The sequence below is a fragment of the Zea mays genome, chromosome 5, assembly GCF_902167145.1.
Source record: "Zea mays cultivar B73 chromosome 5, Zm-B73-REFERENCE-NAM-5.0, whole genome shotgun sequence".
Taxonomy (NCBI): domain Eukaryota; kingdom Viridiplantae; phylum Streptophyta; class Magnoliopsida; order Poales; family Poaceae; genus Zea; species Zea mays.
Genome location: NC_050100.1, coordinates 197,651,129 through 197,668,212, shown reverse-complemented (window position 1 = coordinate 197,668,212; position 17,084 = coordinate 197,651,129). Strand labels below are relative to the sequence as shown.

The 17,084-nt window shown below is 48.9% G+C and overlaps 1 protein-coding gene across 1 annotated transcript; it reads right to left on the bottom strand.

Annotated features, from left to right (window-relative positions):
- Positions 1-3,746: 3,746 nt before the first annotated feature.
- LOC103627524 (subtilisin-like protease) lies at positions 3,747-7,417 on the bottom strand. The gene has a single exon (XM_008647818.4). The coding sequence runs from the start codon at positions 6,559-6,561 to the stop codon at positions 3,955-3,957; it is 2,607 nt and encodes an 868-aa protein (XP_008646040.1). The 5' UTR covers positions 6,562-7,417; the 3' UTR covers positions 3,747-3,954.
- Between the last annotated feature and the right edge of the window lie 9,667 nt (positions 7,418-17,084).

Sequence of the window (17,084 nt, the reverse complement as noted above, 5' to 3'; positions counted from 1 at the left end):
CGTCTGCCCCTCCCTTGTAACATGGTTTATGAAAATCAACTTTAGCGATTAAAAAACGAGGGATAAAATCACAATTGTAAGGTAGGAGAAGTGTATAATCACCCTAAAAATAATGTTAGATTTTTTGGGTTAATTATGATTATACTCTTCTTTCACTTTGGAATTGTGATTTTATCCATCATTTTTTATTTTCTAATCACTAATTCTGATTTTCATCAACGATATTAAGGGGAGGGCAAATGGAGGCTTCATTTTCAAAACAAGGTAAAATCGTAAAGTTGAAAAGCGAGAGATAAAATCATAATTGTAAGGCCACATAAGGGTATAATCATAATTGCCTCTTCTTTTTGCGCCCATTGTTGTCAATATATGACCAGTAGATTGTGCATATAACCGTACAAAAATATTTTACACTATTTTGAAATGGAATATAAAGATAAATAATCTGTTGAAGATAGTTTTAAGCTGCTTGCCTTTTGTTATCATGACTAAAATCCCACCATATATGCACCATCCATAGCAAAATTCTATGTACCCACAAGATAAGTGCATGTAGCCTCATCGATCTCCGGCAAAGAATTTACTGCTCCTTGTTGTTGTTGTGATCCTGTCATTATTGCTTTTAGCATGTGCTGATAGCGCATGATTTCATTCCTTGCGTTGGATGATCGATGGAACATGAACCTAACCTCTTTGCTTTGTCACTCGGCAACGGTATGGTTGTCTAGAAGCATCGCCGGTGCGAAAACTGCAGTGCAATTCAGGCCATATCCTGAATTCCTGGGTATATATATCCGCTGGTACTTTTAAAAAGAATTCAGGCCAGTGTTTCAGAAATATCATTATCTTCAGTGGAGCCGTGAATTCCCCGTGCGCATCTTTATAGATATGTGAACAGTATAGCATATAATATAAAATAGTGTTTTATATGGTCATAGGTTCTATATACAATGTGTCCGCCATAGCATTAAGACAATACGCTGCATGATCGATGTTTCTCCTTTCGCTCCTGAAAATAAAAAATAAGTCTTGATGCACCAAACCCCTAGATCCATCTAGGGCTTATTCAGTTACGTCGATCAAAAAAAAGATTGAAAGAGATTAAATCCCTAATTAACTAGCTAGAAAGAGATTTAATCTTTTTATGGATTGACTTAACAGAACAAGCTTTAGTCGGTGACACCAGTGAAAGAAAGGCAAGCAGCCAAGGAGTCAAGGACCCACCCACGAATATCGTGCTGCAACCTGTACTGCATACTATCTGAAAATCTACTGCAACGAGAGGTAAAAACGTCGTTTTGTAAAGCAAAGAAAATACTCCTATAAAATTCGAGGAATCGAAAAGGCCAGGAGAGAGACGTTACCAGTGATTGCGTTCCAAACTTGCAAACAACGGGCCTGGAATCGTGCAGATTTTCCAAAACGATTCTGGGGCACCACCAGGGCAGAGGGAATCTTTACACCGAAGCGCGACTGATGAACGATGATGATTGAGGGCCCTCGAGGGCAACGAGCCACTTGTACAAGCCAGAGATGGAAACGTGGGGCACGACGACAAATAAACCGGAATGATCGTACCTGTTTGGTCCAACTTTTTTTTTCTGAGAATTTGGTTGTAGAAAAAATCTAGTTATGGAGAAAATCTGAGTATCTCGAGGATTACGTGTGAAGTAAGATGAAGTGGTCCAAATGGTTTAGGATCTAGAAAGCGATGGATTCTATTATCGTAACGACTCGACCGATGTTGTGTTCATTTTAATTTTAGACGATCTTTACCAAATCAGTTTTTATACAAGCTGACTGAAAATACAAGACGTTTGGCTTCTGCATCAGTTTTTGGTGACTAAAAGCTGAAAAAAAGCCCAAACAAAAAGTGCCATCATCGTTCAATTTGTGACCCGCATCAAATAGGTCGTTTTCAAATAACGCAAGCATATAGCTAAACAATTCCCCCCGGACGAAAATTAAGAAATCTAGCTCAGAAAACATGAGAGAGAGAGAGAGAGAGAGAGTTGAAAGTAATACGGGTAGCCTATGCAACTGTGCCTTTTCGTCCAACTCACAGTCTTGGGTATCGGCGTACCATGCACATGCACGTGCAGAGTGCAGCGCAAACAAACATGTAGAAACCGTTGCGCGAGCAGAAAATGCAGGCGGCCGGAGGAACAAGTGCAGCAGTACTTCCCGCTCTGATTGTTTCGTCACGGCGCAACGACTTCCGCCGCAGGTACAGGCCGCGTCCGCGTCACGACTCACGCCCCCCACCGTCCGTTGCCGCGCGCGCCACACACGTACTACCACCGTACCGTGGCCTTTGAGGCCGCTGGCGCTGGGCGGCGCCGCCAACTACCGCGCGCCGTTGTCGTCTGCCTGCTGCCGTGGGGGTCTGTTCCGTTCGTTTCGTGGCTCCGCCACGTCTCCATCCAACCCAACCCAACCCGCTGCCCGTTTTTTAATAATAATAATAATAATAATAATTCCTTGGTGGAAGTGGAGCCGTGGTGTTTGGAATTTTGGATACGGGCAGCGAGCGAGAGGAGCTCAAATGATTGCAGAGATGGGAGGGGAGGAAGTAAACAAATCCGCTCCCGTCAATCATCTAAACTAGGGGGATTAGTTTAGTGGCCGGGCCCAACCACTGCATCTGCCTGGCTCACGTACTTGGGGCGGTGCTGGCTGTTCGGTAAGGCAAATGACTGGCTCCGCTTCAATCATCCCCTGCTTTCCGTTCCGTAGCTCTACAGCTACAGGCCCAGCTTTGTTCGCAGGCACAGCAAAAAAAAAAAGTCGCAGAAACAGACAGGTCGGGCGACGAGAAGCTTGTTTCATTATTCGGCAAGGCGCAAGGATTGGCTGGCCGTAATCTAATAATACTCCAGCTAGTACAAACCATGCAGGCGAAGACAAACAACCCACCCGTCGGTTCTTTTTCGTCCTTTCCATTTGCTTCAGGAGTGGATGGCAATGCAGCTCGATTTGCTTTGGGCAGCGAGCGAGCGAGCCAGCATGTCCCCGCTGTCAAGCATCTCCTGTCCATGCTGCTTCTCGGCACCGGCTAGCTTTTTAGAAATTAGAAAACGAGGCTGTATTTGATGATGATTGCTTAGAATGCGACCGCTCAACCACGGCGTCCTTATCGTAGAGCGCTGTCTGTGTGCATGCCTGTCCTTGGCTGAATTCTGACCGTCCTTGCATACCCTGTGGATTCGTTGTTCGAGCTCACAGTAGGAGGACTCGTATGTCTCGGCTGCCAATGCTGCTCAAACCTTATTTTCGTTCGAATTCCTGCTCTTTGACGTCATGCAGTGTCACACCATGCTGTGTCTTTCCTTTCTTCGACCTCCTGCGCTTGGCGCATTCTTCATATGCTTCTTCTTTCTAACAGCGTTCAGCTTCTCTCTGTGAGTGTTCAGAGTCACAGCTTTGACTAGACAAGCTACTGAGGTTGACCACTTCTGTGACAATAATAATTTCTTACAGAACTGTATTGATGATCTAGGGAAGGTAAAATGGGAACCTTGTTGTATTTAATCTGACAAGCAAAACATATCTTACACCATGGTGCTGCTGCCTCCGTCAGTCCGAGTGCCTTCTTGGATTTCAGTTCAAATTTTGGTCCAAGTGGAGAGCTTTAGTCGTGATATATATTGTCTCATCTGGCCATACCAGAGGACGGACATCTATTTACTTGATTCGAGGGCACTTCGCTTTAGATGCGTGGAGTTTTTGGTTGAGACAACGGCTACTTCAAAAGAAATTCTAATACTTTTATTCATCCTCTCTTGTCTCATTGAACTTTTAGATATATCCCTTATTACTTATGTTAAATTATTATGTGCAGTTTAACAACACATACCACCCGCTAAGATTTTATATGCAAAGCAAAAGTCGGAAGCTGACATTGCATCAACCTTTGGGATCTAGTAGTCTGCTGGTCTTCAGGAACTATAACAATCAATGTCTAAGATGAGCTGTGGTGGAGTTATCCGTGACGAACTTCTTGAACGAGACGAGGATCGGGGTGCGCACTACGTTCTTGGGTGAGACCCACGTGAGGTGCCCCTCGGCGATCCCTTTCTGGATACTTGTGTCCATAGACCCGATGGTGACCGTGAACCCCTTCGCCTCGTTCACCTTCTTGAACAGGAGCACTCTCGGAGTTACTGTCACCGACACCGTGCTCGGCATCTCCACCCTGGCGACGTACAAGGAGGTGCCGCGCCCAACGTTCGTCACGACGCGGGTGACATTAACGACGTAGGGCTCCTGCTCTAGGAACGCGGTGATGGACGGGTAGTTGAGGTCCTTCTGCTCCACGACGCCCATCTGCGCGCACGACACCGCCGGCAGCGGGTGGATGATCGAGTTGATCTCTTGGTCGGTGTACCTGAGCCCACACAGGTAGGGGATGTAGTCCAACGCCGTCAGGTTGTACACGAGCCCCGGCGTCAGGGCCTTCATTGGTTCGACGAACCCGGCGCCCACCGTGAGCAGGTTGGCAGGGTACCCGTCATGGGCTGCTATCGGCTCCCCGCGGCGGTTCTTCGGGTCGGCCGTCGTTATAATGGCCGATTTGATCGCCGCCGGCGTCCATGTAGGGTGCGCTTTCTTCAGCACCGCGGCTATGCCGCTGAGGTGCGGCGTGGCCATGGACGTGCCGGACAAGACGTCGAACTTGGCCGCCAGTGGATTGGGAGGCGTCATGAGCCCCGCCGGCTTGGGGACGCCGGCGATGATGCTCACTCCAGGGCCGGTGATGTCCGGCTTCAGGATCCCCTGGTTTTGTTTGCTTGGCCCCCGCGACGAGAACGGCGCCACCACTGGCGAGTCGCGGTTGCCCAGCACGGTTCCTTTGAAAATCAGCTCGCCCGTCGGGATGTCTGTGGAGTTCATGTAGGCCCTGATCTGCTGCCCTGTGGCGTAAGTCACCTGCGACGCCGGGAGCGCGTGCGCCTTGGGTTGGACCACCGAGCCGAATTCCTCGATGGTGATGACGACCATACCGGCTGCACCGCCTGCGCGTAGGGCGGCGCCCATCTCGAGTGCGGTGAAGTTGCCACCGGCGTCGCAGACTACTATCTTTCCTCCGACGTGCTCCGGCGTAAGGACCTTCTCGTCGGAACATGTGCCGTCGCTGAGGTCTCTTACCAGCAGCCGCGGCACGCTTAGGAAACCCTGTGGCTGGAACAACGACTCGCCGTCGAGCTCGACTCCATTGCCAAGCCTTACGGAGGCGACGAACCTCCGGTCAGTTGTCGCTGCCGCCACTGTGAGCAGCCAAGGCGCCTCGTTGGCAATCGTTGCATAGTCCGGGCCCATGTTCCCACCCGCGGCGCTGACGAAGATGCCTTTCATGATGGCGGTGTAGCCCCCGAGCGCGATGGGGTCGTAGGCGAAGTCACCGGCCTCGTCGTCGCCGAGTGAGAGGGAGAGCACGTCGACGCCCTCATCGACGGCGTCGTCGAGTGCTGCCAGTATGTCGTCACGGTCGCATCCCTTGTCCTCGAAGCACACCTGGTAGAGCGCGATGTGCGCGCGGGGGGCCATGCCGGCAGCCGTCCCGATCCCGTTGCCCATGACGTTCGCGCCGGGCACAAACGCGCCGGCCGCCGTGCTCGACGTGTGCGTCCCGTGCGAGCCCATGCTGACGGGCAGCACCGGATCGTCAATCCCTTGCCACTTCCACTTGGCCGACTCGTAGAACGACCGCGCGCCGATAAGTTTGTTGTTGCACACGGAGCTGTTGAAGTCGCACCGGCCCTTCCACTTGGCCGGCGGCGGCGGGACGCCCGTCGCGTCGAACGACGGGTGTCCGGGGCTGATGCCGTCGTCGAGGACGCCGATGATGATCCCTTCGCCCATGTTGCTCTTGTCCCACAGACCGCCGTGGAAGCCTCTGCCGCTGAGCCCGAGCATCTGCGGCGTGTGGGTGGTCATCAACCTGTACGTCTTCTCTGGCATGGCCTTAACGAACCAGTCCTTGTCTGCCATCTCGCGGACCTCCTCAACGGTGAGGCGGGCCGAGAAACCGTTCACGACGTGGCGGTAGGAGTAGATGAGGCGCGCCATGGCGGCCGGATCCTCGTTGAGCTCCTCCTCGGCCATGTCGCACACGGACGCGAGCAGGGACGCGTGCCAGTTCGACACGTCCTTGAACATGCTCCGGTCATACTCGTACGGCGTGCGCACGATGATGAGGTAGTTCTTGTGCACGCCGAGGTCATTGTGGGCGACGGCGGTGCTTACCAGAAGCAAGGCGAAGGAGAAGACGGCAGCACAGAGGGAGAGAAGTGCCGCTAAGCGCATTGGATTTGGAGGATCCATTGGAGAACAAACTAAACCAAGGAGGACGGATGATGACCAGCTACATGCGAGGAGATTGCTGATTATCCTAAAAATGGCATGGTGCCTAACTAACGGTAATGATGGGTAACCTTTTGCCTGCAGGATGAACAAGCTTAATATAGCATTGGCAAGCGGGATTGAGGTCGCTTGCTTGTGGGCCACAAGCTCAGTTGTGCTTCGTTTGAGCTCCAAACGTGGAGGAAATGGAAGAGGCATCTGCACCTCAGACTGTCTTGAACGCGCTTCCCGCGAGCACTCCTCCCCTCCCCTTGTTTAGCGGCGACAGTGGTTCTCCTCTCTCCTTCCGTCGCGCGCTCGTCCGGACCAAGGAAGTCTCCTTCGGCGGCGGACACAGCAAGTTCCGGCTTGCCGTGGCGCCGTCCCACTCTCCCTGGATGCTATCCATGAGTGCCGGATCTTGCTCCGGCGCAACCGAAGCCGTGCATGAGCAATCTTCGTCCGATTTATTGCCCCGCCGAGCAGTTCGGGCGGATCCAAGGCAGCGGCGATTTGGAAGCAAGCGACGACAAGGCGCGTGCACCGGCGACCCAGGAACGGCGGCGTCGCCAGCAGGCCTCGGCGGGGAAGGAGATTCGTCTCGCCGAGCTGGAGGATCCGCCTCCGTCTTGGTTGGCTGACAATCGGAGAAGGGACGGTCCCAAGCGTCGCCGCCTTCGTTGTCGACCGTACCTCATCTTTGTTGTCCCAAGACGGTCCTAAACCTTCTTACCCCAAGCGGCGTAGGCAGCACCAAGATCCATCCGCATTGCACACCTCATTACGCCGTTCCTCATCTTTGGATCTGCAGCATATTGGAAAATCGCCGCCCTCGTGTTCGTGTTTCTTTTTTAAGCATAGGATGGTCCGGTTAATAGAACGATGAAACATTTATTAGTAAGGGAAATAAAAATTAATTTGCAATTAATAGCTCGTGTGATAATGAACTTCCACGTGGATATATAAAATAAAAATAAAAACAAGAAATCTATACTACTCTATTAATATCTTTACTACTCCGTATGTACATTTTGCGCGTGTCCACAGTAGACTTCATCATACCCCGGCCTTGCCCACCGTCTCTCGCAGCGTCCTTCCCCACCGCCGCCCAAGCCCTTCCCCACCGGATCCGACAGCGCACATCCATTCACGCCCGCACACCGCGTCCCTCGCCCTGGGATCCGACAGCGCATGCCACACGACGTCCACGCCGCCCGGGATCTGACGGCGCGCATGCCGCCCCGTCCACGCCCTTCCCCACCGCAGCGCGACGCCATTCCCGTCCGCCGTCCACGCCCGTCCCCACCGCAGCCCTCTCGCCCCCGCCTGCCCCCCCCCCCCCGCCCACGCCCACGATTGCCTCCGAAAATATCGCCCACGAGATACGTCGTCCTACTCCCGCTCACCGTGCCCACCTCCCCCGAGCCTTAGCTGCTCCAGCCCTCGCCACCAACTCCACGGGCGCACCTCCACGACCTCTCATCCGCACGACTCGCCTTCACCTCCTCGTCGCCAAACGCGCCCGTCACCACCCCACGAGCTGGCAGGCGGTCGCCATCAACCTCTAGGGTCTGGGCTCACCACCCACCGTCCCCCGCCCTCCCCTACTCGTGTGCGTCATACGTCGCCGCCCAAAACCCTAGCGCCATCGCCCTGATATGACCTATGCGGCACTGCTATCAGACGGGGTGCCCCCGCCCTGGCGCCCCCTCATCCTCGACGCCCCTGTCCCGTCCGTCCCGGCCTCTATGTCATCCCGCCGCGCCCCTCACTCCTCTGGTCCTCCCCAGTCCCCACCTCGCATGTCCCTCCCGTCTTCCGCTGGCCACCGCGATGGCGTCTCGCTCGCCTCTACTTTGCATTCAGACTCCCCCATCGACTCCCCACCTCCACATGACTCAATTCGTGCGCCGTGCTCAATGGCGACCCTCCTCTTATTCTTTGCAGGTGGGCAATGTCTTCATGCATCAGTATTACAACATCTCACACCAGTCGATGGAGCTTGTCTACCGCTTGTACTAGGAGTCCATCCGCCTCGGGGTTCCGCCGGCACCGACGACAACAATAAGTACACGATCACCACCATGGACATAAGTTCCTCGCCCACGCCGCCTCTGTTACTCTCCCGTGGCCTAGATCTGGGCGCCCCTTGGGCCTAACTGTCACTGCAATGGAGGGGGTTTTGGAGTGGTGTGTGCCTCTCTGATTGTGTGTGGCGCGTGCGTCTTGTTTTGTAGGCGATTAAAGACAAGTTTGTGTCCATGGGCATCGACTGAGCGGAGATCAAGGCGGTGGACGCGCAGGAACCACTCTGTGGCGGCGTCATCGTGTCCGTCATGGGACACCTTATGGGGAGGAATGGCGTCAGTCGCGAGTTCGTGTAGCCCTTCTTCCTTGTGCCATGAAAGAAGGGCTACTTCGTTCTCAATGATATATTGTGCTACGTTGGGGAGGAGGGGACGAGCAGCAACCACTGCAACAGCGCCACCGGAGGTCGCTACGGATGTGGAGGTCGCCACCCCTGCACATATCTTGGCCAACAACACAGACAGAGAGGATACAATGACCGTGCCTCAGTGTGTGTAGCAGTGTAACATCTTTGAAACTACAACAACCGACACTGGAGATTGCAGCAGAATGAAAGATTGGATTTTGTTTAGCGTGACATTCTTATTTTTGGCTCATGCATTCATATAAGAGGTGCTTTATAATATTGCAGGTCTAGCTGCTTAGTTGACACATGGAAACATTGGCTGAAGCTTGCTTTGTTCATTATTAACACAACTCATCACCCATCAATTCACTATTGACGCACATGTTCATCAGTTTAACCCACACTTATAATCCCATAAACCAATTTAACACATATACACAACTCATTAATCATTAGTTTAACTCATAGGACATAGACGCCACACAAAGATATAACATGTTCATCAATTGTTACCTAAATGATATGCATATGGTTTTGTTTTGTTGAAATGTGATAGCTGAAAGGGAAATATGCCCTTGGGCCATTTCTATAATATTTTGGTGATTAAGTGTCCAACACATAGTGAGTGAGATATTATGTGCCATACAAGCAAAAGGTGCAAATCATGTAACAAGGTACGTTTCTAGAATTAGTACATTTTTTTGAGTACTAACTTATATTGTCTAAGTGTTAGAAACAGAGAAAAGAAAAGAAGAAAAGGATTGCAAGTGACTTGGCTGTGTACAACCGAAGTCCAGCTCAGTCTGGCACACCGGACTGTCCGGTGGTGCACCGGACAGTGTCCGGTGCGCCAGGCTGAACTCCGGTGAGCAGACCACTCTCGGGAAAATTTGACGGCGTACAACTATAATTCACCGGACTGTCCGGTGGTGCACCGGACTGTCCGGTGAGCCAACGGCCGCCAGCGCAACGGTCGGTCGCGCAATCCGCGGGCGACGCGTGGCCCGCGCCAACGGACGGCAGGGGGCACCGGACTGTCCGGTGCGCCAACTGCCACGAATCTGCAACGGTCGTCTGTGCCAAAATAGGAAGGAGATCGCGCACCAGACATGAACAGTGGCTGTCCGGTGGTGCACCGGACTGTCCGGTGCGCCACCCGACAGAAGGCTACTTTGGCCTTCCTTGTTGGCCTCCAACGGCTCCTAGATGCCTTGGGACTATAAAAGGGACCCCTAGGCGCATGGAGGAGTCATCCAAGCATTCAAGAAACATTCTAAGCCTCCAAGACTTCAACTTCGCGCATTTGATTCTTTGAGATAGTGACTTGAGCTCCATTTGAGTTGTGAACTTCGTGGGTTGTGTTTTGAGCTCAAGTTGTGACTTGTGTGTGTGATTGTGCTGCGATTTGAGTCTTGTGTGTGTTACTCTCCCCTCCCTTACTTCCGTGCTTCTTTTGTGATCATCATTGTAAGGGCGAGAGGCTCCAAGTTGTGGAGATTCCTCGCAAACAGGAGAAAGTCAAAGAAAGGAAAAACCATGGTATTCAAGTTGATCATTGGATCACTTGAAAGGGGTTGAGTGCAACCCTCGTCCATTGGGACGCCACAATGTGGAAGTAGACAAGTATTACTTGGCCGAACCACGGGATAAAATCATGTGTCTCTTGTGTGCTTTACCTTTGATTATCTGTGTCCAAGAATTCGCTTCAAGCACTTAGCCGTTCTAACTTTCATAATCAAGTTTTGTGGCTATTAGTGTTGAATTTTACAGGATCACATATCCACCCCCCTCTAGGTGCTCTCAATAGCTCGTTTGGCTCGCGAGCTAGCTCGTTAATAAACCGAGCTGGCTCGTTAATGAACTGAGCTAGGATGCCATCTCAGCTCGTGAAAAAAAATCAAACGAGCCGATCCGAACCGAGTCGAGTTGACCACGAACCGAGCGAGCCAATGAGCCACGAGCATTTCGTCCACCCCTATTCATAATGTCTTTTTTGAGGTGTTGCTTTCTCAATGCATTAGTCCAAGTCACTTTAGTATCCTGTGAACTACAAACACAAACACTAGCAAGCACATTAGCTCACAAGTTATGTTGATCATCAAACACCAAAATCACTTAGCCAAATGGCCCATGGTCCATTTTCCTTACAGGTGTTGACCCAGGATGGGGTTATTTCTCTTCGGTATGTGCCATCAGAGCTTCAGCTGGCCGATTTCTTCACGAAGGCACATACCTGGGCTCAACATCGGGTTTATCTTTCCAAACTCAGTGTTCTCGATCCACCTTGAGTTTGAGGTGAGTGTTAGTGATATGTGTCCATATTAGTGATATATGTCAATGTGTTAGAGATATATGACCATATTTGTTTTCCCCTTCTATATTGTAATATCCAGTACTTCTATATATTTGGGTCTAGAGCTCTCATAATATACAAGTTTCATTCATAATAGTCACCCTATAGGGCATTTACTTTTGAATACAAGATGGATGAGGAAATAATTATGATGATCATATTCGATAGCTTATGCTTAGAAGTAACATGCAGGACCGATCGTAGCATTCCGTGATTTGTTTACTTTGGTGGTTCGATTCGTTTCCTAACACTGGATGATTTAATTGTCTCTAGTGATTTGTCACCAACAACCCTTTTATTTTATTAGATATTGTATACATAGGTCGTAGATTCATATGCATACAACATACTTGACTCCCAGGGCGGCTGCCCCCTCGACCCCCTCCAAGGTCGGCACTGGTAACATGTATGGAAGCTTATGGTATGGTACATGTAGGAAATACAAATGAAGTCTATCTAGACATGTCGAGTTATTACTGAGGGTTTGTTTGGTTGTGAGACCGTTAACTCTGTCTGGCCCAAGCATCCATTCCAAGCGTATGATTTTAAATGCTTGATGTTAGGATTAATGTCCGGGTGTAAAGTTGTTTAGCAGGGTACCAACAAATCAACCTCTAAAATCATTAAATGCATCTAATTAGGGCACATGCCTAAAAAAGAAAGACTAACAAATCACTACTATAAAAAAATTCAGCAATTATACTCTTATGTGGACTGATGCGCCAAAGCAAACCACCTCTGTAAGTGTATTTTTAAAGGTAGCTCACTAGTCATCCGCCTCTACAATTGGCTCTATAGAGATGACTAGAGTTACCAACCGCCTTAAAAATGTAATTATTTTAGAGGCATTTGATAACTCTAGACGCTTCTATAGGGCCAATTGTAGAGACGACTTGATTTTGAGACATCTCTGGTTCATACACACACTTTGTCTCCTCTTTCAAAGCCTCACCTCTCCTCAGACACCATCTTTGGTTTCATCTCTCCTTGTGTGCATAGTAATGTCTAGTGACCGTCATGACTGTAATGCTAAGGTCTAGGTGTAAGAAAAATAAACTGAAGCACATTAACTGATTTTTTGGTGTTTGATAGCCAACATAATCATTTAGATTAAAAATATTTTCTTGTATCTTTGGTTGTAGTTTAAAGGATATAGAGTGGACTTGGACGAAGGCAAAGAGATGATCCAAAAGATCAACACATGAAGAAAGATACTGGAAGACCCAATGAAGAATCCAAGACACAGGATGGAAGAAGTTTAGACAAAGGCACACAATGAAATAAAGGAAAACAAGTCACTTATCTGCACCAGACATGTTCGAACAGACATCAAATACATCATTAGATACCTGTGATATTGTATCAAAGAAAGGCTACTGAGATAGAGTACACCAGACATGTAAGTATGCACCGAATGTAACACCGAATACAATAATCAAAGAAGTTTGCAGTGTGTTTGGGGAAATTCATAAGGCACCAACCATGTTCGATGTCCCACCAGATATTCCATCGAGTAGGATACTTAGAGAGGTTTCACAACTGAAAGGGAATTAGGCTTACACCTAGTTCCTAAAGAATTTTGGTGGTTGAATTGCCCAACACAAATAATTGGACTAACTAGTTTGCTCTAGTGTATAAGCTATACAAGTGTAAAAGGTTCACACTTAGCCAATCAAAAGATCAAATATTGGATTCAACAAAGGAGCAAAGGGCCAACCGAAGGCACCCTAGACTGGTGCACCGGACTGTCCGGTGCACCACCGGACATGTCCGGTGCACCAGGGAAGACCGACTTCAAACTCTTCACCTTCGGTAATTTCCAGAGGCAACTCCGCTATAATTCACCGGACTGTCTGGTGTACACCGGACATGTCCGGTGCTCCAAAGAAGAGCTGCCTCAGGAACTCGTCAGCCTCGGGAAATCGGAACGTCTGCTCCGCTATAATTCACCGGACATGTCCGGTGTACACCGGACTGTCCGGTGTACACCGGACTGTCCGGTGCATCCACGGAGCAATGGCTACTTCGCGCCAACGGACACCTGCAGGCGCATTCAATGCGCGCCAGAAGCGCGCAGAAGTCAGGCACGCCCATACTGGCGCACCGGACATTGAACAGTACATGTCCGGTGTGCACCGGACACCCAGGCGGGCCCAGAAGACAGAAGCTCCAACGGTCGGAATCCAACGGCTTTGGTGACGTGGCTGTCGCACCGGACATGTCCGGTGTGCACCGGACTGTCCGGTGCGCCATCGAGCAGACAGCCTCACCAAACGGCTAGTTTGGTGGTTGGGGCTATAAATACCCCCAACCACCCACCATTCATTGCATCCAAGTTTTCCACTTCCCAACTACTTACAAGAGCTCTAGCATTCAATTCTAGACACACCAAAGAGATCAAATCCTCTCCAAACTCCACACAACGCCCTAGTGATTAGTGAGAGAGATTTGCTTGTGTTCTTTCGAGCTCTTGCGCTTGGATTGCTTTCTTCCTTCTTGATTCTTTCTTGCGATCAAAATCACTTGTAATTGAGGCAAGAGACACCAATTTTGTGGTGATCCTTGTGGGAACTTTGTGTTCCGAGTGATTGAGAAGAGAAAGCTCACTCGGTCCGAGGGACCGTTTGAGAGAGGGTAAGGGTTGAAAGAGACCCGGCCTCTGTGGCCTCCTCAACGGGGAGTAGGTTTGCGAGAACCGAACCTCGGTAAAACAAATCCACGTGTCTCACTCTTCATTCGCTTGCGATTTGTTTTGCACCCTCTCTCGCGGACTCTATTATATTTCTAACACTAACCCGGCTTGTAGTTGTGATTATTTTTGAGAATTTCAGTTTCGCCCTATTCACCCCCCTCTAGGCGACTTTCAATTGGTATCAGAGCCCGGTGCTTCATTAGAGCCTAACCGCTCGAAGTGATGTCGGGAGATCACACCAAGAGGGAGATGGAGACCGGCGACAAGCCCACTACGAGCCAAGGGAGCACTTCATCGGAAGAGTCCCGCACCAAGAGGAAGGAGAAGAAGAAGGACTCCTCCAAACGGAAGGAGAAAAGATCTTCTTCTTCTCACCACAAAGAGAAGAAGGAAAGATCTTCTTCCCACAAGTCGCATCGGAAAGGCGACAAGCACAAGAAGATGAGGAAGGTGGTCTACTACGAGACCGACACTTCATCAACATCGACCTCCGACTCTGATGCGCCGTCCGTAACTTCTAAGCGCCAAGAGCACAAGAAGTTTAGTAAGATCCCCTTACACTACCCTCGTCCATCTAGACATACTCCATTACTTTCCGTTCCATTAGGCAAACCGCCAACCTTTGATGGCGAAGATTATGCTAGGTGGAGTGATTTAATGAAATTTCATCTAACCTCACTCCACAAAAGTATATGGAATGTTGTTGAGTTTGGAGCACAGGTACCATCCATAGGGGATGAAGATTATGATACGGACGAAGTGGCCCAAATCGAGCACTTCAACTCCCAAGCTACAACCATACTCCTCGCCTCTCTAAGCAAGGAGGAATACAACAAGGTGCAAGGGTTGAAGAATGCAAAGGAAATTTGGGACCTTCTCAAGACCGCGCATGAGGGTGATGAACTCACCAAGATCACCAAGCGGGAAACGATCGAGGGGGAGCTCGGTCGCTTTCGCCTTCGCCAAGGGGAGGAGCCACAAGATATGTACAACCGGCTCAAAACCTTGGTGAACCAAGTGCGCAACCTCGGGAGTAAGAAGTGGGACGACCACGAAGTGGTTAAGGTTATTCTAAGATCTCTTATTTTCCTTAACCCCACTCAAGTTCAATTAATTCGTGGTAATCCTAGATACACACTAATGACTCCCGAGGAAGTAATCGGGAATTTTGTGAGCTTTGAATGTATGATCAAGGGCTCAAAGAAGATCAACGAGCTTGATGAACCCTCCACGTCCGAAGCACAACCGGTGGCATTCAAGGCGACGGAGGAGAAAAAGGAGGAGTCTACATCGAGTAGACAACCAATTGACGCCTCCAAGCTCGACAATGAGGAGATGGCTTTAATCATCAAAAGCTTTCGCCAAATCCTCAAGCAACGGAGGGGGAAGGACTACAAACCCCGCTCCAAGAAAGTGTGCTACAAATGTGGTAAGCCCGGTCATTTTATTGCAAAATGTCCTATATCTAGTGACAGGGGCGACGACAAGAAGGGAAAGAGGAGAGAAAAGAAGAAGTACTACAAGAATAAGGGCGGCGATGCCCATGTTTGCCGGGAGTGGGACTCCAACGAGAGCTCCACCGAGTCCTCCTCCGACGAGGACGCCGCCAACATCGCCGTCACCAAGGGACTCCTCTTCCCCAACGTCGGCCACAAGTGCCTCATGGCAAAGGACGGCAAAAGGAAGAAGGTTAAATCTAAATCCTCCACTAAATATGAATCCTCTAGTGATGATAATGATAGTGATGAGGAAAATAATCTGCGTACCCTTTTTGTCGACCTAAACATGCAACAAAAAGAAAAATTAAATGAATTAATCAGTGCCATCCATGAGAAGGATGATCTCTTGGACTCCCAAGAGGACTTCCTAATCAAGGAAAATAAAAAGCATGTTAAGGTTAAAAATGCTTATGCTCTACAAGTTGAAAATTGTGAAAAATTGTCTAGTGAGCTAAGCACTTGCCATGAGACTATTGACAACCTTAGAAATGAAAATGCTAGATTAATTGCTAAGGTTGATTCTCATGTTTGTATTGATTCAACTTCCAATCATAGAAATGATAATGTTGATTTACTTGCTAGGATTGATGAGTTGAATATTTCTCTTGCTAGCCTTAGAGATGAGAATGAGAAATTATTTGCTAAGGCTAAAGATTTTGATGTTTGCAATACTACTATTTCCGACCTTAGAACTAAGAATGATATATTGCATGCTAAGGTTGTAGAATTAAAATCTTGCAAACCCTCTACATCTACTGTTGAGCACACCTCTATTTGTACTAGATGTAGAGATGTTGATATCAATGCTATTCATGATCACATGGCTTTAATTAAACAACAAAATGATCATATAGCAATATTAGATGCTAAAATTGCCGAGCATAACTTAGAAAATGAAAAGTTTAAATTTGCTAGAAGTATGCTCTATAATGGGAGACGCCCTGGCATCAAGGATGGCATTGGCTTCCAAAGGGGAGACAATGTCAAACTTAATGCCCCTCCTAAAAACTTGTCTAACTTTGTTAAGGGCAAGGCTCCCATGCCTCAGGATAACGAGGGTTACATTTTGTACCCTGCCGGTTATCGAGAGAGCAAAATTAAGAAAATTCATTCTAGGAAGTCTCACTCTGGCCCTAACCATGCTTTTATGTATAAGGGTGAGACATCTAGCTCTAGGCAACCAACCCGTGACAAATTGCCTAGAAAAAAAACTCCTAATGCATCAAATGAGCATGACATTTCATTCAAAACTTTTGATGCATCATATGTGCTTACTAACAAATCCGGCAAGGTAGTTGCCAAGTTTGTTGGGGGCAAACACAAGGGCTCCAAGACTTGTGTTTGGGTACCCAAAGTTCTTGTTTCTAATGCCAAAGGACCCAAGACCGTTTGGGTACCTAAAATCAAGAACTAAAATTGTTTTGTAGGTTTATGCATCCGGGGGCTCAAGTTGGATACTCGACAGTGGGTGCACAAACCACATGACAGGGGAGAAGAAGATGTTCTCCTCATATGAGAAAAACCAAGATCCCCAACGAGCTATCACATTCGGGGATGGAAATCAAGGTTTGGTCAAAGGTTTGGGTAAAATTGCTATATCACCTGACCATACTATTTCCAATGTTTTTCTTGTAGATTCTTTAGATTACAATTTGCTTTCTGTATCCCAATTATGTCAAATGGGCTACAACTGTCTCTTTACCGATGTAGGTGTCACTGTCTTTAGAAGGAGTGATGATTCAATAGCATTTAAGGGAGTGTTAG